The sequence below is a fragment of the Pectinophora gossypiella genome, unplaced genomic scaffold, assembly GCF_024362695.1.
Source record: "Pectinophora gossypiella unplaced genomic scaffold, ilPecGoss1.1 Pgos_60, whole genome shotgun sequence".
Classification (NCBI taxonomy): Eukaryota; Metazoa; Arthropoda; class Insecta; order Lepidoptera; family Gelechiidae; genus Pectinophora; species Pectinophora gossypiella.
The window spans coordinates 77816-102893 of NW_026063270.1; the positions used below are offsets into that span (position 1 = coordinate 77816).

At 38.7% G+C, this 25078-nt stretch overlaps 1 protein-coding gene and 1 long non-coding RNA gene across 2 annotated transcripts; both read right to left on the reverse strand.

Moving 5' to 3' along the window:
* Positions 1-5711: 5711 nt before the first annotated feature.
* On the reverse strand, positions 5712-18466 carry LOC126381538 (uncharacterized). The gene is made up of 6 exons (XM_050031018.1): positions 18056-18466; positions 13734-14346; positions 12742-12899; positions 11467-11722; positions 10472-10617; positions 5712-5794 (listed from the first exon to the last, which is right to left on the reverse strand). The coding sequence occupies exons 1-6, from the start codon at positions 18192-18194 to the stop codon at positions 5712-5714; spliced, it is 1395 nt and encodes a 464-aa protein (XP_049886975.1). The 5' UTR covers positions 18195-18466.
* On the reverse strand, positions 15922-16166 carry LOC126381546 (uncharacterized). Its single transcript, XR_007568866.1, has 2 exons — positions 16115-16166; positions 15922-15980 (listed from the first exon to the last, which is right to left on the reverse strand). It is a non-coding gene; the product is annotated as an uncharacterized LOC126381546 (long non-coding RNA).
* Positions 18467-25078: the final 6612 nt, after the last annotated feature.

Below are 25078 nucleotides of genomic sequence, written 5' to 3' on the forward strand. Positions count from 1 at the left end.
TAGGTAGCCTAATTACTAAATTGTATAACAATATTTTAAGGTTTTTCTTGCAGCTTCTTTTTCCTGGCTATACAAGTTGAGAAGCTGTAGTAGTTTTAAGCAGTTGGATCATATGTTCATTATGTAAAAAATGATGAAACAAAGTGTAGCTATGTTACCTACTGAATAAAGATATTTTTGAATTACTTAGATTTTTTTTTAAATATAAGGACAAGGTCGACAATGACTTTACATTTTAAACATTGATAATAATTTATAAGAATGAAATAAATGAAAATCAGATCAGTGTTTTGTGGTAATTGTTTAATTACATTTCTTATCTATTTAATTACATTTGATATCTATCTAACAATCTCCCCATTCTAAAAATTAATTTTTGATTTATATTTCTTAAGATCTGATTTTTTGATTTCAAATACAAATGTTTGCAATGGGGAAGAATACAACGTTCTGCCAGACCCTGTTTAAACCAAACAATTTATAATTTCAAATACACTGGGTGTACTACGACAGGTTGAAGAATTTTTTCACAAATTAACTTTTCCACATACAAACATACAGCCACACCTGCTGGTGTATTGCACCTAGTTGCCTCATATGTATATTGTAGTTACTCGACTTTATCTCAATGTATGCTATAACTGGCTATCAGCTTGTCCACGAGTTCTTTCTTCAATTTCATTTTTAATTTCTGTGGGTAATTTGCTTTCTGCAAACTCTTTCTACTGTAGAAAATCTTGATCCTTCTGAGAACAATTGATTGTATAGTCCAATAAAAGCTTGAATATTCGGCAATCATCTAATGGTTTACTTTGCATGTTATTATAGTTAGTTAGTATTAGACACAAGGAATTGGGTAATAACACTGCAGGTTGTACCCTTCTTTCCATCTCTTTTGCCTTTAAACTTGTCCCTAGTAACAGCTTCAGAGAGTTTTGGCTGACTCCAGTAACAATGTATTGACGTCACTGACGGCTCATCGGTGCGCTTGATAAGCCACATAATAAAACATATGGAATGTTTGCATCCACCCTCACTGGGAGCACAATCTTCGCACTTCACCACCAATATAGATTCCTCTATCTCGTTCATGGATGTATTTACCAGTATACAGTATACATTTTGGGACGTATTCTATGTTCGGGTGTCACCATGACCTTGATGAAACAAGTTGATTTTTCGCGTTTCACCTCCACGTACCCTACGCTTGTTTCTACATAAGCGTCCCTCGATGAAAACAACACTTTTGCGCCCCTGATTTCCGCAATGTTAAAGGTGTCTTTTTCACGCATGTATTGCAACAACATCATATAATCTACTCTAGGAAGATTTCGGCTGTCCGTCACCGTAAAACCTTCGGAAACTTTCATTGGCGCAGAAAAATAAAAACAGTAAGTATAGAAAGAAAAAAATAGAAAGATTTGGAACTGGCAACACTGCAGAAACTGGCAACACTGCAGTGTAAACGTCAAGACGTGTTTTCGTACAACAATTTCTTATTTTAATTAAAATCAAAGTTTTAAGTTGTTTAAAAGACACTAAATTGTTCATTAATAAAGTGCTAAAGTGTATAAAACATACCTAAGTGTAAAACATTAGTGCAAAATTGGAGATAATTTGAAACAGCTGATGTCGTACAACGGCTAACGGACGCCGTCAATAATTTTCAAACTACGGACTTAAAACCTGGGAAGTATTGCTTTTGTTTTTCATATTTTTAACATTATTTCGCATTAAACACCACTATGACATATTATTACACAATTACACCGGTGTTTTAACGATAATTGTACACCCGGTACCGTTACAGTCTCGCTTTGTTTTGACATTTAAAAACGACAAAGTAACAGTCGAACACAAAATTCTCCTTTTAATGCACGGATACAATAACAGTATATTGTTAACATATTGTATATTGTTGCTGTGTACAATACATAAATTCACGCCACAAGTTTAGTTTAATCTAATAGACAAGTACAAGTATCTTATCGTTAGCTACCTACATACTGTTGATTAGCCAATTGTTATTTTTCTTTTCTTCATAAGTAGGTATAGGTATTTGTAATTCTTCTAAATAGATCTTTTTGCTGCTTTATTTTTTTTGCAATTTCAGGCCACTAATGACAGGGCTTCCTGCAGCAAGATATATTTAAAAGAACAAGGAAGTGGACTTTGGACCCTAGTTTGTTTGAATTACGAACGTCGGACACCGCGGCGTGAACCATGTCGCACGTAACAACTAGAAGTATGGTAGCTGCTGAGAAGCTGCGCCAGGCCCAAAGTCACCTCAAGGATGCTGAGGAGCTGAACGAACGCCTACTAAAGGAGCGCTATGAACTGGAGTATCAGAATAAGCAGCTTAAGGCAAAAAACGACAGTTTGAATGATAAAATTAAGACTTTCCGTACCACCTGTGACGATCAACAACTTGAGCTGACTAGACTGCAAGACGTGATCGAGTCATTCTCCAGCTTACAAGGAGAACTTGATTTAAAAAACGACAGGATTCGGTGCTTGCAAGAACAGCTGCGAGAGGCACATGACGAGCTATCGGACCTCCATTCACAAAGGGACAGTCTTCAGCAGTCTAACAGCATGTCTCTTCATCAAGAAATGGACGATTTCACCGATGGAGCTCGTCTTTCCCTGCTGCCCACCAAACCGTCGCCATTGCCCACTATATTGACCGGTGATATAAAACTAAAAAACTATAGTAAATTACATAGAATTATTAGTCAAACTCGGAGGGGTATAAAATTATTAAAAAAATCCCAAAAATGTGCAATTATTGGTCGTAAAAGAATAGAACTTTTGAAACATATTGCTGATTTAAAACAATCTCTAGTAACAGTAAATTGTGAAAATTACTCAAACAAATCACAAATTCAGAAACTTAAGTCGGAAATTAAATTGTTGACTCATAGGTATGATTGTAGCCAAAGTCAACTAAACCAGTTATCATTAGAAACGGCAGATTTATTAAGTCAGATTAGACACAGCACCCAATTGCTCGAGGTGTTAACTGACGAGTATACCACAGCCTGCCCAGTAGTGCACGATCTTCCCACGTCTGTTCCGACCAGAACAGATGTTGAATCCGTGGAATATGTGAGTGCGGTGGCACAGGCTGGCGGCCGGGGCAGCCGGCTGGGGGGGCGGCGAGGCAGGAGACGCGCGCGCTCGCAGCGCCCCGGACCCGAGGCGCCCGCGCCGTCTCCTCCCGCCGCGCGCTCGCCCTCCCCCACCGCCGCACCGCACCCGGCCACACACCAGAGCGCGCCCGCGCCGACTGAATGCCGTGAGCCACCGTCGCGGCCGCCGCCGTCGCCGCCGCTGCCGCTGTCGCCGGCGCTGCCGCCGGCGCCGCGGCCAGCGCCGCGGCGGCGACGTCAGCAGCGGCAGCCCTCATGTGAGGCAGCCGCGCCTCCCACTCCCACTGCCAGCACTGGAAACGCAGCTCGTAGCAGGAAAACATTAATGTTTTCAGACGAGATGGGCAAATCTTTAAGCTCTTTAATTACTCAGTGTTCGAGTAAAAAAGTAATAAATAATTGCTACGTAAATTTGAATTTCAAGGAAATCGTAAACCAAAATTACTTTAGATCAATTAGATGACTGCACCACTGTTGTCATTATGGTGGGCAACCATGCGCATTTAAAGAGGTCAGATGCGAATGATTGTATGGGCAAAATTTTTAATCTTCAAAATAAGTCAAAATGTAAATTTGTAATTAGCGCTTTTCCTTATACAACTTAACCAGCGCACATAACGAATGTATTCACAGGATGAATCAATATTTTTACAATTTGACATACCGTCATAGTGACGTATTATTTTTTGACATTAATAAATTTAATCCTAATTTTATATTGACACAAGATAGCTTGTATCTATCGATGTATTTTAAACGTAAGTTAGCTACTATAGTAGCTTTTTCTATTCAACATTCGTTGACTAATGTTAGTAATGTTACTAACGTACCTCTTTTAGATTTAAAAAACTAGTTAGTTCGACAAAAGATACTCCTAACGCTGACATTGTCATTGGACAAAACAAGGTGGGAGTTTCTGGCAAAAAATTGACAAAGGATAAACAAAGGACTTTTAATATTTTTCATCAAAATATTCAAGGTTTCTCCAGCAAATTAGCAATGGTTGAATTGTTTTTAGAAAAAACCAAATTTGACGTAGTCTGCCTAACAGAACACTTTCAAAAGGAATACCAGATGTTATGTAACTACGAGAACTACCATATTGTGAGTGCTTTCAATCGAGAGACGGCTAGCTGTGGAGGTTCATTGATTTTGTTAAGGAAACATTATAAATATAAGGAACGTAAAGACATAGCTCGACTGTCGGTTGAAAGACACATTGAGTTATCCTGTGTTGAGCTGGATAAGTATATAGTAGTATGCGCATACAGCCCCCCCACCAGTTCTTTTAAAACTTTACGCGAAGTCTTGGAGGATGTTCTACGAATTATTTGCAAGTGCAAGAAATGTGTAATTGTATGTGGGGATTTCAATATAGACATTTTAAAAAGTGATAGTCACAGTGTTGAGTTTGTGGGCCTTTTTAAATCATTTAATTTGGATCACGTATTTTTTGAGCCGACTAGAATAACAGATACATCGGCCACCTGTATTGATAACGTATTTTGTAATTGCCCATATCTGCAAAAGTCGATAGTGAAATCGCTCAAGTCAGATCACTTTGGGCAAAGTGTAATCTATACTGTCACAGAACAGTTACAGAGTTTTACAGTAGTAAGCCGACCTATCACAATTCGTAGAGTAGACAGATTCATTGAAGCTCTGACTTTAAAATTAGATCTATTTAATTGTGAACACGATGACCCAAACAAGTTATTTATCCGATTATTTTCTATTGTCAGTCAGGAATATAACCAATTATTTACTAAGATTTCTAAAGTTATACGCCCCGGGTTTAAGTTCAGTGACTGGGCTACTAAAGGCATCAGAAAGAGTCGAGATTTGCTTTTTGATTTGTATGGAGAGAGAACTATAAGGCAGGATGATGAATTCAAGAATTACATTAGAAAATATTCTGAACTTTTCAAAGCTGTTTGCGCTAAAGCTAAATCGAATTTTTTGACGAACAAGATTAAAAGCGCAGATAATAAAACTAAAACTACATGGTCAGTGATTAATATTGAAACTTGTAAAGCAAAACCCCGAGATAATGAATTTGTGCTTAACACACCTCGTGGTCTTACTAAGTCTGATGCAGAAGTTGCGCAAGAATTTTTAGATTACTTTAGTAATATTCCAATTGAAACTACAAAATCTCTTAACTCTTCTTCGCTACTTTCAGCTCAGATACTTAAGAAAAATGTGCCTCTCTGTGAATTAGAATTTAAATTTAAGTATATAACCCCGCACACTATTGTAAAAACCTTTAGAGAAATCAAAGTAAAAAAAACAGAGGACTTGTTTGGGATGAGTGTGAAAGCCTTTACAGCCGTCATTGATACACTAGCTCCATATCTAGCTGTTACTTTCAATATGTGTATTGACAAGGGTATGTTTCCTGATTTGATGAAGCAAAGTAAAATTGTACCGTTATATAAATCCGGTGACAAAAAAGATCCTGGAAATTATAGACCTGTTGCTATATTACCCGTTTTTAGTAAAATTTTCGAAAAAATTGTACTGCACCAATTGCTCTTACATTTTAACCAAACTAAGGTGCTACACGAGCAACAGTTTAGTTTCACAAAGGGTCGTTCGACAAGTGACGCGGGAGTTGCTCTCATGAGACATATCTTCGCAGCCTGGGAGCAACGCCAAGATGCTATAGGAGTTTTTTGCGACCTCTCAAAAGCTTTTGACTGTGTGGATCATGAAACTTTGCTTCTCAAATTAGAACACTACGGTATTAAAAGTAAAGAATTGGAATTTATGCGATCTTATTTGTCTGGTAGATCACAAAAGGTTCAAATAAATAATACAGAATCTTTCGGCTCTGAAGTCAAGATAGGTGTTCCGCAGGGCTCCATTCTCGGGCCATTTTTGTTTTTAGTTTATGTTAATGACTTGGCCCACATGGTGGAGGGTCAGAACTTGTCAAATATCGTACTTTTTGCGGACGATACTTCCCTTATTTTTAAAACAGACAGACGAAAGCCCAACAATGACCATATAAATCACGCCCTTTGCCAGATCCACCACTGGTTTACAATAAATAACCTAGTTTTGAATGGAAAGAATACAAAATGTATTAAATTCAGTTTACCTAACGTAAATTCTGCTGATTGTGATATACTTCTAAATAACCAGAAACTAGACTTTGTTAAAAATACAGTTTTTCTGGGATTAAATATTGATGATAGACTCAAATGGGACACACATATTAAATCATTATCAGGTAGACTTAGCTCAGCTGCATTTGCAGTCAAAAGGATTAGAGAACTGACTGACGTGACGACTGCAAGATTGGTATATTTTAGCTACTTCCATAGTATTATGTCGTATGGTATTTTGCTTTGGGGTAGAGCAGCTGATATTGAAACCGTTTTCATTCTACAAAAAAGGGCAATCAGATCTATCTACAAACTGAGATGCCGCGATTCTCTCAGAGAATTTTTTAAAGAGATTTCCATTATGACTGTACCTTGTCAATACATATATATGAACATTATGTATGTTAGGAAAAATTTACACTTATATTTAAGAAACTGTGATAAGCACAAATACAACCTAAGGAATAAGAACAAATTAGCAGTTCCTAGTTCCAGACTATCCAAAATTAGCACATCATTTGTAGCGCTGTGTGTGCGATACTATAATAAGATACCAGAAGATTTACTAGGCCTTTCGGGAAACATGTTTAAAAATGTTATAAAAACTACTTTAATCAGTAAAGCTTATTGTAAACTAGGAGACTATCTTAAAGATAATAATATTAAATGGATTACTTCAGCTCAACACAAGAAAGACAAGAATGTTTGCAATAAAAACTTGGCCCTAAAATACTGAATTTGAAATAACTTTGTAAGTGGATTAAAAAGGATTGTGAAACACTTGATGATATTTGAACAGTAGAGTACTTTTTTTTTTATATCCAGGCGGAGGATTTTTGAGCTTCTTTATATAAGTGGTGCATGCTCGCCTCGAAATGTTCGTGTACGCGGTGGCGTCCGGAAGTCGGGTCGCACCTTTCCCTCAAAAATGTGCGAAGGGAGCGATGGCTGGTTTTCGCGTCAACTCGTGATCGGGTGCTGCGTATGTGGACAGGCCTGCTTCTGTCAGGGAGCTCATAAAACACTGTTTCTGTGATAAAGTCACATAAACTCTTTATGTTTCACTTTCCTTCCACCGACTGTAATTGGAATACCATTGTATTTAAGTCTATAAATTATGTAATACAAACTGGTTTAAAAGAAAAGAAAGGAAAACATGAAACAGTAGGACTAGGGCCCTGTGCTGGGAGGTTTTCTGGCCACGTCTTTCCCTCAGCGTTACAGATTCCGATGTGGTAGTAGTTTTACAGCTAGTTACATAATATGTAATTTAATTATGTTTGACGTTCAAAAAGCGCTAACTTTGTAAGCCAATTTTGAAAATAAATATTTTTGAATTTTGAATTTTGTTTTGTTGTGTCACAAATTGGTCACAAACAAGTCGCAAACAAAGTGTCATGTCATGTATGACATTTACTTTTTTATAATTTTTATCTAAAGGTCTGAACTTATTCTGCCTTCCTCTTCTGACCTCGTGGATTTATATATTTCTATTATTACTGAATTAAAAAATCTGAAAAAATGTGTTTTGTGTAAATCATAGAAATATCTCGAAATGGTTTTCGATTTAAGGCACCTTAGTAAAAATGACCTATCTCGCTTCTGAGCCATGTCTACAAGTTGTTTTCGAGGGTCATTACGAATCGTCTCGCTTGCAGGTTTGACGACTTCCAGCCTCCCGAACAAGCCGGCTTCCGAAAAGGCTTTAGCACCATAGACCACATCCATACGCTGCGGCAGGTTATACAGAAGACCGAAGAGTATAATCTGCCACTTTGCTTGGCGTTTGTGGACTATGAGAAAGCCTTTGATTCGATCGAGACCTGGGCTGTGTTGCAGTCTCTTCAGAGGTGCCAAGTGGACCATAGGTACATCGAAGTGCTAAGGGACCTCTACCAAAATGCCACTATGTCAGTTCGAGTACAGAACCAGAGCTCTAATCTGATCCAACTGCAGCGAGGAGTGAGACAGGGAGATGTCATCTCTCCGAAACTGTTCACTACTGCATTGGAGGATATTTTTAAGCTTCTGGACTGGAAAGGATTTGGCATCAACATCAACGGCGAGTACCTGACGCACCTTCGATTTGTCGATGATATAGTCCTAATGGCTGAGACCCTGGAAGACCTGAACACCATGCTCAAGCATCTCAGTAACGCATCCCAACGAGTGGGTCTTAGCATGAACATGGCAAAGACAAAAATTATGTCCAACGACCATGTCGCACCCACTCCAATTCAGGTTGGGAACGTTACACTCGAAGTTGTAGACCAGTACATTTACCTAGGACAAATAATCCAGTTAGGTAAGTCCAACTTCGAGAAAGAGATCTCTCGTCGAATCCAACTCGGATGGGCAGCGTTCGGGAAGCTGCGGAATATCTTCCCGTCCAAAATACCTCAGTGTCTCAAGACGAAAGTCTTTGACCAGTGCGTGTTGCCAGTGATGACCTACGGCAGTGAGACGTGGCCGCTTACTATGGGTCTCGTGAGGAGGCTCGGTGTCGCTCAGCGGGCAATGGAGAGAGCTATGCTCGGTATTTCCCTGCTCGATCGAATCAGAAATGAGGAGATCCGCAGGAGAACTAAAGTCACCGACATAGCTCGAAGAATTGCAAAGCTGAAGTGGCAGTGGGCAGGACACATAGCGAGGAGAACCGATGGCCGATGGGGCGGTAAGGTTCTGGCGTGGCGACCACGTGTCGGACGACGCTCAGTGGGTAGGCCCGCTACAAGGTGGACCGACGATCTGGTGAAGGTCGCGGGAAGCCGCTGGATGCGGGCAGCGCAGGACCGATCGTCGTGGAGATCCTTGGGGGAGGCCTATGCCCAGCAGTGGGCGTCATACGGCTGATGATGAATAGTAAAAATGAAATGTTGTCAATTCTAAAGACAAAGACAAAAACAAAACAACAGTTGTTAGAAAAAATGAGTAACCTAATTACTAATGAGGTTCCCTATCTAAAATTAATTTAAAATAATGGCTAACATAAAGCCTAAAAAATGTTGACACGTGCAACATAAAATAAAAAAATATACTAAATAGTTGGCTATAACCGCCTATACAAAAAATATGAAAATATGAAACACTAAGTTGAGCGTTCATAAAAACGCTGCGTTGCAGACGCTAGTGTGTATGGGCCTTATCGGCGCACACATAAACACACTCAAAAAAAAAAAACATTAAACATAAAACATTTATAAAATCTTAGTAAATCTAGTGATTTTATAATCAAAAGACTACATAAAAAAATTCGTGTCAGTAAAATAGGTTGTTACTAGGACCTAATGACACAAGTAACCACACCATTATTTTATATTTTAATTAATAAAATGTTATGAAGCTAACCATGAAAACAAAAATGATGTTACTTACTTTATAAACGTATATTTAGATTGAGCCAAAAACAAAGATCCAAGCCGGTAAAATGTTTAAAAAATATATGACTAGGGGAACACGGGGCAATTCGGAAATTATACTTTTAAATCTTTTACATGCCAAGAACCTAAGTTCTTGCCACTAAACGAAACCAATTCGTACACCAAGGGTCTTCTTCTTTGCGAGTCGATGGCGATCGATAAAAAATTTTTGCTGACCAATAATTGGCCACGCTTACGGCATTGTCAGTGGCTTCGTAAAGGTCTTTAATAGTGCAGGTGTTAGGGCACTTAGGACAGCACAAAAGGTGATCCATAGTTTGTGGTGATACTCCACACTCGCAATCATCGCAACCATCAACCAGATATCCTCACCTGCAGAGATTATCCTTGCAGCGGCCAACCTGTGTCCGGAGCCTATTTAAAGACTTCCATGTGGGTCACGCTAGATTGCTTCCAGGCGGGAGACTTTCCGATGGTGCGATAAAAGGGGTGGGAGAACACTTCCGCCGCCAAAGATTTAAACGGGCTTGGCTAGGTTCGTAATCCAATGGAGCCACCTCTTTCAGGAAGCTGTGACGACTTTTGAGCCTTTGAGGCACCGAAATGTCACCATGCATCGGATGGCGGCTGCCCTTTATCATTTTTGTCCGTTCTACAGCGCCAGCAACCTCCCGTCGGATTTCAAGGGGTGCTATTCCGGCAAGAGGGTACAGCATATGAACCGGTGTTGGTTTCAGACAGCCTGTAATAATGCGACACGTGTCGTTCAAAGCTGTACTAACCTCCTTTGCATGAGTAGAACGGCTCCAAACAGGAGCAGCGTACTCACCGGCGCTGTAGCATAGTGCCAAACCGGTCGTGCGGAGAACCTTAGGTGACGCGCCCCAGCTGGTTGAGTTCAGTTTCCGCAGGAGATTGTTCCGAGCATAGACCTTCTTTTTGACGCTCTTGCAGTTAGATTTATAAGTCAGCGACCTGTCAAGAGTAGTGCCAAGGTATTTGGGATAGCGGCAGTGTGAAATAGCTATACCCTCCCAAGATATTTTTAGGGTTCTGCTGGCTTGTTTGTTTCTCAAGTGGAAGGCGCAAGAGTGGGTCTTAGTAGGGTTAGGTCTTAAGCAGTTAACTTTGTAGTAGCAACTCATTTTGTTCAGTGCCACTGACAAATTAGCTTCTACCTCTTCAAATGATTTCGCCTGAGAGGAGAGCGCCAGATCGTCCGCGTACAGAAAGCTGGAACACTGGGGGTCAGTAGGTTGATCATTTGTATAAATGTTAAAAAGCAAGGGGGCTAGAACACTTCCTTGGGGCAAGCCATTTTTCTGAGAACGCCACCGCCAACGCTTTTTTCGTTTTTTAGATGGACCTGGAACCGACAATTAGAAAGTAGTTTGCGTAGAATGCTGGCGAACTTGTAATCCCCTGTAATTTCCCTGACTTTCCATAGCAGTCGTCTTAGGTTTACCGTTCGTACGCTGCCGATAAATCCACAAAAACTACGCCTGTAACTTGGCCGGCCTCAAAACCGTCTTCAATGTGTTGGGTGAGCTTTAAGGTTTGGTTACAGCAGGATTTCCCTGGTCGAAATCCTGCTTGCTCCGAGATGAGTTTGTGGTCTATATGGGCGGCCAGTCGGTTTAATAGAAGGCGTTCGAAAACCTTATAAGTGTGGCACAGAAGTGAGATAGGGCGGTAGTTTTTCGGATCATTACCCAGTTTTCCAGGCTTTAGGATAGCTATCACTTTTGTTTTCCTCCACAAACGTGGGATTTGCTCGGTATCGATGCAGATGTTAACAAGCTGTAATAGCCAAGACACAGCTACTGGTCCAAGATGTTGGATTTGTTCATGTTGACAGACATTTCGTCCACTCCAGCTGCTTTACCAGATTTGAGTCCTTTAATGACCGTGATGATCTCGGTCAAGTTAAAAGGTTTACTAATGGAGTCACATGTAGGTAGAGGGCTGGTGAGTTCTGGTAGTTTGGTAGGGCGACTCGGAGGTTTACCATTTATCAAGAGTTGATTGGCTACTTGATTGGCAGTGACTTGAGTGGGAGGAACAGCTTGTGGAGGTTCACCTGTAAGTTTTCGGATTGTGGACCATGCCTTTTTACTATTATGAGTCAGATCAATACTCGTTGGGTTGGGTCGTATCACCAAGGGTGATAAGACCTTTTTAACTACGCACTGCTCGTATTTTGGGGCAAGTTTCGAGGCTATAAAATTAGTGGCGCCTTTCTTGGCGAAATTGTCGCTCTGTGCAACCATTTTAGAATAAGTGGTGTTGGCATATACTTTTAAAGTTGTAATTGGTATGTTATTTATCAATACGTAAAGATGGTAAAACAAGTTAACTACTGGATATTACTCAATAAAGTTGATATTGAAAGACAGATTTATAAATATTTCAATAATAAATAAGCAAAATGTTTGCCAAGCAGCGGCACAACTGTCAATATGATGATGAATCAATGTTATCCATACTAATATTATAAATGCGAAAGTAAATCTGTCTGTCTGTCTGTCTGTCTGTCTGTCTGTCTGTTACTCTTTCACGCCTAAACGGCTGAACGGATTTTGATGAAATTTGGTATGGTGATAGATGATAACCTAGAAATGGTCATAGGCTATAAATAATCACGCCATCGTTCATAGGGGGTAGGCAGTAGGCAGATAACTAAATTGAGTTAGTGATTTTTAGTCGTTTTTGTTGGGACTTTTGCTCTTTCACGTCTAAACGGCTGAACGGATTTTGATGAAATTTAGTAAGGTAATAGATGGTTACCTATAAACGGATATAAGATCAAAATGATCACGTCATCGTACTCAGGGGGTAGGAAGTAAGCAGAAAACTGAATTGATTAAGTGATTTTTTATGGTTTTTGCTGGGAATTTTGCTCTATCATGCCTAAACGGCTGAACGGATTTTGATGAAATTTAGTTAGGTGATAGATAGTAACCTAAAAAGGATATGGGCTATTAATATTCATGCTATCGTACTTAAGGCGTAGGCAGTAGGCAGAAAACTAATTAAGTTAGTGATTTTTCATCGTTTGTTTTAAAAGTTTGCCACATTCACGCCTTAGGGCCAACTCACACCGAAAGAGCGGCGAAGGGCAGCGGAGCGCAGCGACCCGCTCGGTAGAGAAGGCGCGAGGATTCCCGCGACTGCTCGAGAAGTCGCTGGAATGCGCGAGAAGTCGCGGGACTCCGCGCGCCATCTCGAGCCCGCACGCGATGAATTCACGGGTCGTTCTATGCGCAGTTCACTTTCAATAAAACTCGAGGAAACTTGTGTTTATGCAGTGAAAATGAGTATTTTGGATTTAATTATTATTGCACATATAAAAGAAGAGGAAGAGGCCGAAGACATAAGGAGGGAAAGATTTAAAAGAAAAAGAAACTTTTGGGTACACGACGTGTGGAAGAAAAGACATTTGTTTGGCCAATTTCGTACATTTTGCACAAATTTACATCTGTATCCTAGCATTCATTATGACTATTATAAAATGAACTATAACAAATTTGAAAGTTTGTTGGAAATTCTCAGGCCACATATTCAAAAACAAAATACCAATTATAGATTGGCTATTTCCGCTGAAGAAAGACTATCGGTCTGCCTCAGGTGAGTAAATAAGTAAAAAGTATATTAATATTCAATTGTATTGTTATTTATTTTTCAACATTAACTCCAATCAACAACACTCCAAAAAAAACATTGTTTGAAAGAAAATTTAGGCAACAGTTCTTTATTAGTCAAATGTCGTATTGATAAAATTGGTTTCATAATCCTCTTCAGAGGATCTTTGTTGTGATTTCGACACAGCGTGTGGTATATAAGGCGACGGAGGTGGGTCGAATGAGCTTAGTGAGGAGTTTGTCTCGTAGATATTTTCTGTGTTCGTTTCTTGATAACTTGTTGAAGTCGACGGTATTTTGGATGGTTTGTATGAAAAAGATGTAATAGTTTTGTTTTCTGCAGCCGGTATTATTGATGGTGTGTATGAAAAGGATGTGGTTGGAATGTTTGTTTCATTGTAATTTTCTGTCACAGATCTAGGACTGATACTGATTGTTTCCAGTGGATACTCGGAAGAAGGTGATATGGTTGTATTATTTCCTGTGGCAGATAAGTCGAATTCAGCTGTATCTCGTGTCATGTTACCACCGGTGTCATCGGCAAGTCTTATTTCCGTTTCATTTATGAGGCGAAAAATTTCTCCTTTTAATTTGGCTTGAATATTTTTAGGCATTGTTTTCACAGTTCGGCCCATGGTTAAGAAAAAGCTAATAGTTGGGTCATCTTCCATTTTCTTTTCTTCAATATATTGTTTGAACAATAAATTTGACATTTTGAGAGGCTGTTCGTTGGATAAAGAGGTCCGGTTTGATAGCTGCGACTGTGGCCGTGGTGACGGTGATAACTGCGACTGTGGCCGTGGTGACGGTGATAACTGCGACTGTGGTCTTGGGGACATAGACTGATATTCGCCATCTGTGGTAATATCTGTATCTTCTGGCGAACTCGTTAAATTTGAAATTTGTTTCCTGCTTTTCATGAAGGGTTTTATGAATTCTAATTCTTTTTCAAATTTTAATGGGCGTTCTACTTTTCTAGCTGACCCACTTCTACTCTCTCTTAATGAAATGCCCTTTCTATAACTATCTCGTAATTTCTTCCAAGACTTTTGGCAATCATCCACTGAAAATAGTAGTAACTAGCTTTTGCCCGCGACTTCGTCCGCGTGGCGTGTTATATAAGAGAGAGATCTTTGTGTGTGTGGGAGTGCATATCAAATTTCAAGCATCTAACTTATGCAGTTTAGATTTTTTCATACAATTTTTTTCCAATAACTCCCATTTTTCAAAATACAGCCAAAATAAACTTTATATTTACTAAGGTATGCATGCATGCTAGATTGATTCAATTGATTGAATTGATTTTTTTTTTAATTGTTTGTTCATTGAGTTTTAATTTTAATTCACACTTCCTCTCTTCCCTTCAACGTTGCTGTGCCCTACAGGGTCCATGTTTTTGTTCCTATGCCTATGTAACACCCCATTGTACTACATGGAATGCAATAAATAATTGAATTGAATTGAATTGAAAACATCTATCTTACGCGGTTTCGATTTTTTCATACAAATGTTTTTTTCCCGTTAACTCCCGTTTCCGTGGGAATTTTGCAATATCCTGTTGCAACTAAGGTTTAAGTTAACTAAGGTACCTGCATGCCAAATTTCAAGCGTCTAACTTAAGCGGTTTAGATTTTTCATACAAAAGGATTTTCCCGCTAATTTCCGTTCCCGTGGGAAATTCGGGAATTCCTTTCTTAGTGCACCTCTACGGTACCTAAGCTATGTCCCTTCCAAATTTCAAATGCCTACATTTAGCCGTTCAGGCTATGCGTTGATATGTCAGTCACTGAGTCAGTCAGTTTCTCCTTTTATTTAGATTTGATTTTTTCATACAAATGTTTTTTCCCGCTAACTACCGTTCCCGTGGGAATTTTGTAATATCCTGTTGCAACTAAGCTTTAAGTTTACTAAAGTACCTGCATGCCAAATTTCAAACGTCTAACTTGAGTGGTTTAGATTTTTCATACAAAAGGATTTTCCCGCTAATTCCCGTTCCCGTGGGAATTCGGAAATTCCTTTCTTAGTACACCTCTACGGTGTCTAAGGTACCTGCGTTCCAAATTTTAAACATCTTACTTGAATGGTTTAGATTTTTCATACAAAAGGATTTTCCCGTTAATTCCGTTCCCGTGGGAATTTCGGGAATTCCTTTCTTAGTGCACCTCCACGGTACCTAAGGTACCTGCATGACAAATTTCAAACGTCTAACTTGAATGGTTTAGATTTTTCATACAAAAGGATTTTCCCGCTAATTCCCGTTCTCGTGAGAATTTCGGGAATTCCTTTCTTAGTGCACCTCCACGGTACCTAAGGTATCTGCATGCTAAATTTCAAATGTCTAACTTGAGTGGTTTAGATTTTTCATACAAAAGGTATTTCCCGCTAATTCCCGTTCCCGTGAGAATTTTGGGAATTCCTTTCTTAGTGCACCTCTACGGTACCTATGGTACCTGCATGCCAAATTTCAAACGTCTAACTTGAGTGGTTTAGATTTTTCATACAAAAGGATTTTCCCGCTAATTCCCGTTCCCGTGGGAATTTCGAGAATTCCTTTCTTAGTACACCTCTACGGTATCTAGGTACCTGCATGACAAATTTCAAATATCTAACTTGAATGGTTTAGATTTTTCATACAAAAATATTTTTCCGCTAATTCCCGTTCCCGTGGGAATTTCGGGAATTCCTTTCTTAGTGCACCTCTACGTTATCTAAGGTACCTGCATGCCAAATTTCAAAAGTCTAACTTGAGTGGTTTAGATTTTTCATACAAAAGGATTTTCCCGCTAATTCCCGTTCTCGTGGGAATTTCGGGAATTCCTTTCTTAGTGCACCTCTACGGTATCTAAGGTACCTGCATGCCAAATTTCAAACGTCTAACTTGAGTGGTTTAGATTTTTCATACAAAAGGATTTCCCTTCACTACTCTGCTCCTATTGATTGTAGCGTGATGAAAAGTATACTATGACCTGTCCAGGAGTGTGAAAATAATTGTACCAAGTTTCATTAAAATCCGTCCAGTAGTTTTTGTTTCTATAAGGAACATACAGACAGACAGACAGACAGACAGACAGACAGACAGACAAAAATTTTACTGATTGCATTTTTGGCATCAGTATCGATCACTTATCACCCCCTGATAGTTATTTTGAAAAAATATTTAATGTACAGAATTGACCTCTCTACAGATTTATTATAAGTATAGATATACTTATTAATATAACAATCTTGTTATGTTTTATGGTTTTTAATTTTTATGATGGTAACATAATAATATACACACACGGACAAAAGTAGACAAACTACCGGGGCTGTTACTCTTGATTTGTCGATATGTGTAACTTATACTGGTGATAATAATTAAATTTTGTTTCAGATTTCTAACTACTGCTATCAGTTTCAAAGCGCTAGCTCACGAGTATCATATGGGATATAGTACTGTACTTCTAATTGTTCACGAAACTTGCTCCGCGATATGGAAGTATTTACGGCCGCGTGTTATGCCAAAACCAACAGCTGAGTTATGGACCAAACTAGCAAAAGAATTTGAAACTCAATGGAATTTTCCTAACTGTATAGGAGCCATAGATGGCAAACATGTTAATATAAGAGCACCTTGGAACAGCGGCAGTCAATTTTATAACTATAAAATTTTTTTCAGTGTAGTTTTGCTAGCCATTGCCGATGCAAATTATCGATTCGTTGTAGTCGACATTGGAGCATATGGTCGCAATAGTGATAGTGGCATTTTAAGCAGCTCCAGATTAGGACAATCATTGAATAATAATACACTGGATATACCACCTAATAAATGTTTGCCAGGTACGACAGAAGCATTGCCACATGTTTTTGTTGGAGATGAGGCTTTTCCGTTACACAAACACATAATGAGACCTTTTCCTGGAAACCAAGTGTCGACAGACGTCGAGAAGAAAATATTTAATTATCGCCTGAGCCGTGCAAGACGTATTGTAGAGAGCAGTTTCGGAATACTAACACAAAAGTTTGAGGTTTTTCAAAAGAGAATTAGAATGCAACTCAAATACCTAGACATTTTGATATTAGCGTGCACTTGTTTACATAATTACCTAAGAAATGATGAAATATTTGAAAACATAAATGAAACAGTGCCAATAAATAGTATATTACAAAATATTCAAGAAGGTTCAGTTTCGCAAGAAAACGCTATGTTTATAAGAGATAAATTTAAGACTTATTTTAATTCTTGTGGTGCAGTTTCTTGGCAAAACGAAATGATTTCCCGTAGTTAAATAGATTTAACATCAAAATGGTGTCAAGTTTTACAAAAGACTGTGCCGTATGTAAACTAACGAGTTCTACAATTTGCTGACGACATCGCAACAATTTAAAGTTATTTTTAATTTTAATTAAAATATAAAAAAATGATTTATTTTAATTTTCAAATAAAAATACATACCTATTTATATACGTTTTTCTTTTGCTCCCAGCTCAGCAGTGAATCAAATAAATGGGATATTATTAATTGCACATCAAATGAAAATAATCTCACATCAATTTATTCTCAAATATGTATATATAAATATATATCAAATAAATTACTTCACAACAAATAAACTAAATGTTTAGCAAAACTAGTATTGCAGATAATTCGAAAATGTACATCAATACTACATTACTTTTTTTTCCTCTATTGCGAGACAAATAATATATGACTTTTGCATACAAAAATTACTTTTTTTGATGTACGTTTAAATACCTACCACCCAAATAAAAATAATTAAACTAATACATACCAGACATATTCATTTCAGCGCCCACTTTTTGCCAAGCGTTATTTTTCATATGTTTATCGCTGTAATGCCTTGATTTTATATTGTACAGGCAGTCGTACATTTGCACCAAATAAATAAGCTTTTCTTCATCCATTTCCATTACTTCTGTATTCGTTGCACTGCAAGGAATGAATGCGAAATAGCGAATGCCCGCGCACAACAGACGCACGCGGCGGGCGTCGGGGCGAGGGGCGGGATATTGCCAGCGGCCGCTCGTGACTGCTCGAGCATTCTCGGGAATTCCCGAGAATGCTCGCGCAGGCGCACGGCTCCGTTTGGAATTCGCCGGAATTCCTGCGGCTCCGCGGGCATCCGCGCGCCTCGTTCGAGTTTCTCATGCGATAATAGTATTTATAATAATAAAAATTAAGTTAAAATTCTCATGACACTGAAACTGCGCTCCGCTTCGCTGCCCTTCGCCGCTCTTTCGGTGTGAGTTGGCCCTTAATGTCTGAACTTAAAATATTTGGGTTCTCAAATATGAAATGACTCCAAAGTCATCGGAGTTGCCAGCCCGGATAACAGGTGCGGTGGCAGCCTTTGGAAAACTTAAAATATTAGTCTACAAAGTCTCAGCGGCGTACTTGATACGTAACACTTTAAATGTCTAAGGTCCATCCTTCGCATAAAGCGGCAAGATGGTTTTCCAATAACAGAAGTATTACGTCGTTCTGGCATATTCGGAATAGAAGCTCTCATCATAAAACATCACCTACGATGGTGCGGTCACGTCATGCGAATTGATGACAGAATGGTTTTCTATTTCGAGGTGTCTAGAAGGAACTGTAAACAAGATGGACAATACCTGCGGTACAAAGACGTACTCAAGCGCAACCATGTGGCTTTCAACATGCCAACTGATAGTTGGGATGAGTGTGTCTGAACCTGGAATAGCGCCCGTGAGTTTACCGTGTAATTGTAGGAAGGTTTCCGTTGAGTTTTCCGTATTTGGCGTCTTGGACTAAGATTTTCGAGGACTATGTGATATAGTCAATAATAATCTAATCTTAATCTTAGTCTAATCGTGTAATCTTAGTCTTAGTAAGACGCCAAATACGGACAACTCAACGGAAACCTTCCTACAATTACACGGTAAACTCGGCTGGCCAGCTTGATTGTATGCCATGTGACCAGATCTTCAATTCGAAGTTCGGTTCCGCTAGCCACGTCAAAGATCCACTTGATATCGACTCAGAATCATGGTCTGACTCATCCCTCAATGTTTTCGTTGCGGTGTCACTAACACCCTTTATATATATAAGTCAATTTCCCCCAAAATGTCGCTTAAACCCATTTGCCTTTCAACCCTCGATATTAAACACTTGCATAATAAATTGGATCAAGTTATTGCCCAGGTTGATACATTTTTTACCTACTCGCGTTAAGAGAGGATTATTAGACCCACTAGGTTCAATCATTAAAGAAATTACAGGTAATCTTGATCATAAACATGCTTTACGGTTTGAACATGCTATCCAAATTTTAAATAAAAACGAGAAAAGTATTTCTGACTCCTTCACTAAACACATAACGTTATTTAATGAACTAACCGCACACCAAACTAAAATTATAACAGATCTAAAAATAATCAGGATAAGTTATCTAAAGCTCTTTCAAGCGTCATTCAAATGACGAATTCAGTAAATGAGCAAAGCATCAGATATGCTCAACTTGCTCAATTTTTCATTGTTATGAGTGAAAAAGTGCAAGATCTAGCTAGTAAACTGTATTATAGACTTGAAAATGTTTTAGCTTTCAGCCGTACTAAGTCCATGCATCATTCTGTACTTTCGATTAAACAGTTGCAAAGTCTTATAATGACTTTAAAAAAATACTATCAGCCTGAAGAAATAATTTACGTAGATCTAAGAAATTATTACGATATTATTCGTTTAGGTACATACTTTGTTGATAAAAGAATAATCATTGTTCTCCAATTTCCAATTATTAACATAAATTCTTTCGATTTGTACTTGATCAATCCTATTCCTAATAACAATAACGTAATTATCCTACCCCCATATCCCTTTATGGCATCCAACTCCCAGGAATATGTGTATATAGAGGCAGAATGCCCTAAAGTCAACGAGATGTACTTATGCGAGCAGAAAGTCGGACATCAAATCAGATCGCAACGAGACTGCATACACACACATAAACATACATAAACTCACGCCCGTAATCCCAAATGGGTGGGCAGAGCCACAAGTAATCAAAGACAACTTGCAGCCACTGTTGATACGAAGTCCTAAGATGGATATGATGAACCTTATGGTGATAAGGGATCAGCCTATCGCCCATAACATTAGTCCATCATGTTAGAGGACGCAATCCCTCTGTCGGTTTTTACGACATGCCCGGGAAGACAAGCAGCTGAACGTGTTCTATGTTTTTATTTGCTCCCAGAACAGCATAGAAGCAACACAGATTGATATATTTGCAAGAAATAGATGAAACATGTACTACCACACCCGTTGCTCTATCAAAAGAAGCCTCGATTGCACTGGATAGCCAAAGTTACATTATGTCTTTTCCAAGGCCTACCAAAGTTCAGTTCCTATGCAACGAAGAGAAACATCAATTACTGGAAGGAACTTTTCTTGCTCACGTCCCTATCAACTGCAAAGTTAAAGCGCCACAGTTCACCATAGTAAACACAGAGGACAAGATACGAGGTTCACCTATTGAACTAATCAACATCCCATGGCCGATATCTACCGTGAACCACAACCAACCGAAATTCAATTTGACCACCATTGAACTTACGGATTTACAAAATATTCAGAAGCAATTAACAATGCAAGATCCAATTACAATTGGAACAGTTGACACTTCGATGTATCACACGACGATTCCTATGTACACGATTGCAATATTGAGTGCACTCGCACTAGCCGTTACCTACTTTATACGTCGCCGCAGGAAGACTTATGGATTACAAAATCGAAACACCGTATCGAAATGTGAATCATCAACACAAGCCGACAACGAACTTGAAAAACGAAAAGCGACATTTGCATTAGACATCGGCAAATAGTCGCTCATCTTCGGGAGGGAGATGTTATGTACCCGGACTTGTGGAATAGGTACCTATGTCATCAGGTCTTTAGAGTTAATATATTGATTGATCAATAGTCCAAATATCCAACTCTTTATCTCTAATCGAAGGTCCAGTAAATAAAACAAGTAAATACGTCTGCACTGTATTTCAGTATAGCAAGAACTAACTATTACATACATTTTATTAGGACACTAGCTTTTGCCCGCGACTTCGTCCGCGTGGCGTGTTATATAAGAGAGAGATCTTTGTGTGTGTGGGAGTGCATATCAAATTTCAAGCATCTAACTTATGCAGTTTAGATTTTTTCATACAATTTTTTTCCCAATAACTCCCATTTTTCAAAATACAGCCAAAAATAAACTTTATATTTACTAAGGTATGCATGCATGCTAGATTGAATCAATTGATTGAATTGATTTTTTTTTTAATTGATTGTTCATTGAGTTTTAATTTTAATACACACTTCCTCTCTTCCCTTCAACGTTGCTGTGCCCTACAGGGTCCATGTTTTAGTTCCTATGCCTATGTAACACCCCATTGTACTACATGGAATGCAATAAATAATTTAATTGAATTGAATTGAAAACATCTATCTTACGCGGTTTCGATTTTTTCATACAAATGTTTTTTTCCCGCTAACTCCCGTTTCCGTGGGAATTTTGCAATATCCTGTTGCAACTAAGGTTTAAGTTAACTAAGGTACCTGCATGCCAAATTTCAAGCGTCTAACTTAAGCGGTTTAGATTTTTCATACAAAAGGATTTTCCCGCTAATTTCCGTTCCCGTGGGAATTCCGGGAATTCCTTTCTTAGTGCACCTCTACGGTACCTAAGCTATGTCCCTTCCAAATTTCAAATGCCTACATTTAGCCGTTCAGGCTATGCGTTGATATGTCAGTCACTGAGTCAGTCAGTTTCTCCTTTTATTTAGATTTGATTTTTTCATACAAATGTTTTTTCCCGCTAACTACCGTTCCCGTGGAATTTTTTAATATCCTGTTGCAACTAAGCTTTAAGTTTATTAAAGTACCTGCATGCCAAATTTCAAACGTCTAACTTGAGTGGTTTAGATTTTTCATACAAAAGGATTTTCCCGCTAATTCCCGTTCCCGTGGGAATTTCGGGAATTCCTTTCTTAGTACACCTCTACGGTGTCTAAGGTACCTGCGTGCCAAATTTTAAACATCTTACTTGAATGGTTTAGATTTTTCATACAAAAGGATTTTCCCGTTAATTCCCGTTCCCGTGGGAATTTCGGGAATTCCTTTCTTAATGCACCTCCACGGTACCTAAGGTACCTGCATGACAAATTTCAAACGTCTAACTTGAATGGTTTAGATTTTTCATACAAAAGGATTTTCCCGCTAATTCCCGTTCTCGTGAGAATTTCGGGAATTCCTTTCTTAGTGCACCTCCACGGTACCTAAGGTATCTGCATGCTAAATTTCAAATGTCTAACTTGAGTGGTTTAGATTTTTCATACAAAAGGTATTTCCCGCTAATTCCCGTTCCCGTGAGAATTTTGGGAATTCCTTTCTTAGTGCACCTCTACGGTACCTATGGTACCTGCATGCCAAATTTCAAACGTCTAACTTGAGTGGTTTAGATTTTTCATACAAAAGGATTTTCCCGCTAATTCCCGTTCCTGTGGGAATTTCGGGAATCCCTTTCTTAGTACACCTCTACGGTATCTAAGGTACCTGCATGACAAATTTCAAATATCTAACTTGAATGGTTTAGATTTTTCATACAAAAATATTTTTCCGCTAATTCCCGTTCCCGTGGAATTTCGGGAATTCCTTTCTTAGTGCACCTCTACGGTATCTAAGGTACCTGCATGCCAAATTTCAAACGTCTAACTTGAGTGGTTTAGATTTTTCATACAAAAGGATTTCCCTTCACTACTCTGCTCCTATTGATTGTAGCGTGATGAAAAGTATACTATGACCTGTCCAGGAGTGTGAAGAATAATTGTACCAAGTTTCATTAAAATCCGTCCAGTAGTTTTTGTTTCTATAAGGAACATACAGACAGACAGACAGACAGACAGACAGACAGACAGACAAAAAATTTACTGATTGCATTTTTGGCATCAGTATCGATCACTTATCACCCCCCTGATAGTTATTTTGAAAAAATATTTAATGTACAGAATTGACCTCTCTACAGATTTATTATAAGTATAGATATAATTATCGCTATACAGGGTGTTAGTGACATCGTAACGAAAAAAAAAATGGAACGCCTATTTTATTGTACTAAAAACGATGGTGGGTGTTTTTCTTGTCGCAAATATTTAATTAAGATTTTGAATTTTTACTGTGCCGCAATGTAAGTCGAACAACGCGCCACACAGACGCTAAACCTACGCGCGGCTACGTTACGCGTGCGTGATACCTACGATGTTGATATCTAGGTAGGAGATTTCATTCTCTTGTATTTAGATGCTTAGTGGTTCAACGTTTAAAAATGTTGAGTTTGTTGAAGTAGAACACCTACTGCCACGATTTTTCACGCACGGTACCTACCTACCAGTTATTAAAACGTTCCTAACTTATCTATCTATACTTATAATAAATCTGTAGAGAGGTCAATTCTGTACATTAAATATTTTTTCAAAATAACTATCAGGGGGTGATAAGTGATCGATACTGATGCCAAAAATGCAATCAGTAAAATTTTTGTCTGTCTGTCTGTCTGTCTGTCTGTCTGTCTGTCTGTATGTTCCTTATAGAAACAAAAACTACTGGACGGATTTTAATGAAACTTGGTACAATTATTCTTCACACTCCTGGACAGGTCATAGTATACTTTTCATCACGCTACAATCAATAGGAGCAGAGTAGTGAAGGGAAATCCTTTTGTATGAAAAATCTAAACCACTCAAGTTAGACGTTTGAAATTTGGCATGCAGGTACCTTAGATACCGTAGAGGTGCACTAAGAAAGGAATTCCCGAAATTCCCACGAGAACGGGAATTAGCGGGAAAATCCTTTTGTATGAAAAATCTAAACCACTCAAGTTAGACTTTTGAAATTTGGCATGCAGGTACCTTAGATAACGTAGAGGTGCACTAAGAAAGGAATTCCCGAAATTCCCACGGGAACGGGAATTAGCGGAAAAATATTTTTGTATGAAAAATCTAAACCATTCAAGTTAGATATTTGAAATTTGTCATGCAGGTACCTTAGATACCGTAGAGGTGTACTAAGAAAGGAATTCTCGAAATTCCCACGGGAACGGGAATTAGCGGGAAAATCCTTTTGTATGAAAAATCTAAACCACTCAAGTTAGACGTTTGAAATTTGGCATGCAGGTACCATAGGTACCGTAGAGGTGCACTAAGAAAGGAATTCCCAAAATTCTCACGGGAACGGGAATTAGCGGGAAATACCTTTTGTATGAAAAATCTTAACCATTCAAGTTAGACGTTTGATATTTGTCATGCAGGTACCTTAGGTACCGTGGAGGTGCACTAAGAAAGGAATTCCCGAAATTCCACGGGAACGGGAATTAACGGGAAAATCCTTTTGTATGAAAAATCTAAACCATTCAAGTAAGATGTTTAAAATTTGGCACGCAGGTACCTTAGACACCGTAGAGTGTACTAAGAAAGGAATTCCCGAAATTCCCACGGGAACGGGAATTAGCGGGAAAATCCTTTTGTATGAAAAATCTAAACCACTCAAGTTAGACGTTTGAAATTTGGCATGCAGGTACTTTAGTAAACTTAAAGCTTAGTTGCAACAGGATATTACAAAATTCCCACGGGAACGGTAGTTAGCGGGAAAAACATTTGTATGAAAAAAATCAAATCTAAATAAAAGGAGAAACTGACTGACTCAGTGACTGACATATCAACGCAGAGCCTGAACGGCTAAATGTAGGCATTTGAAATTTGGAAGGGACATCGCTTAGGTACCG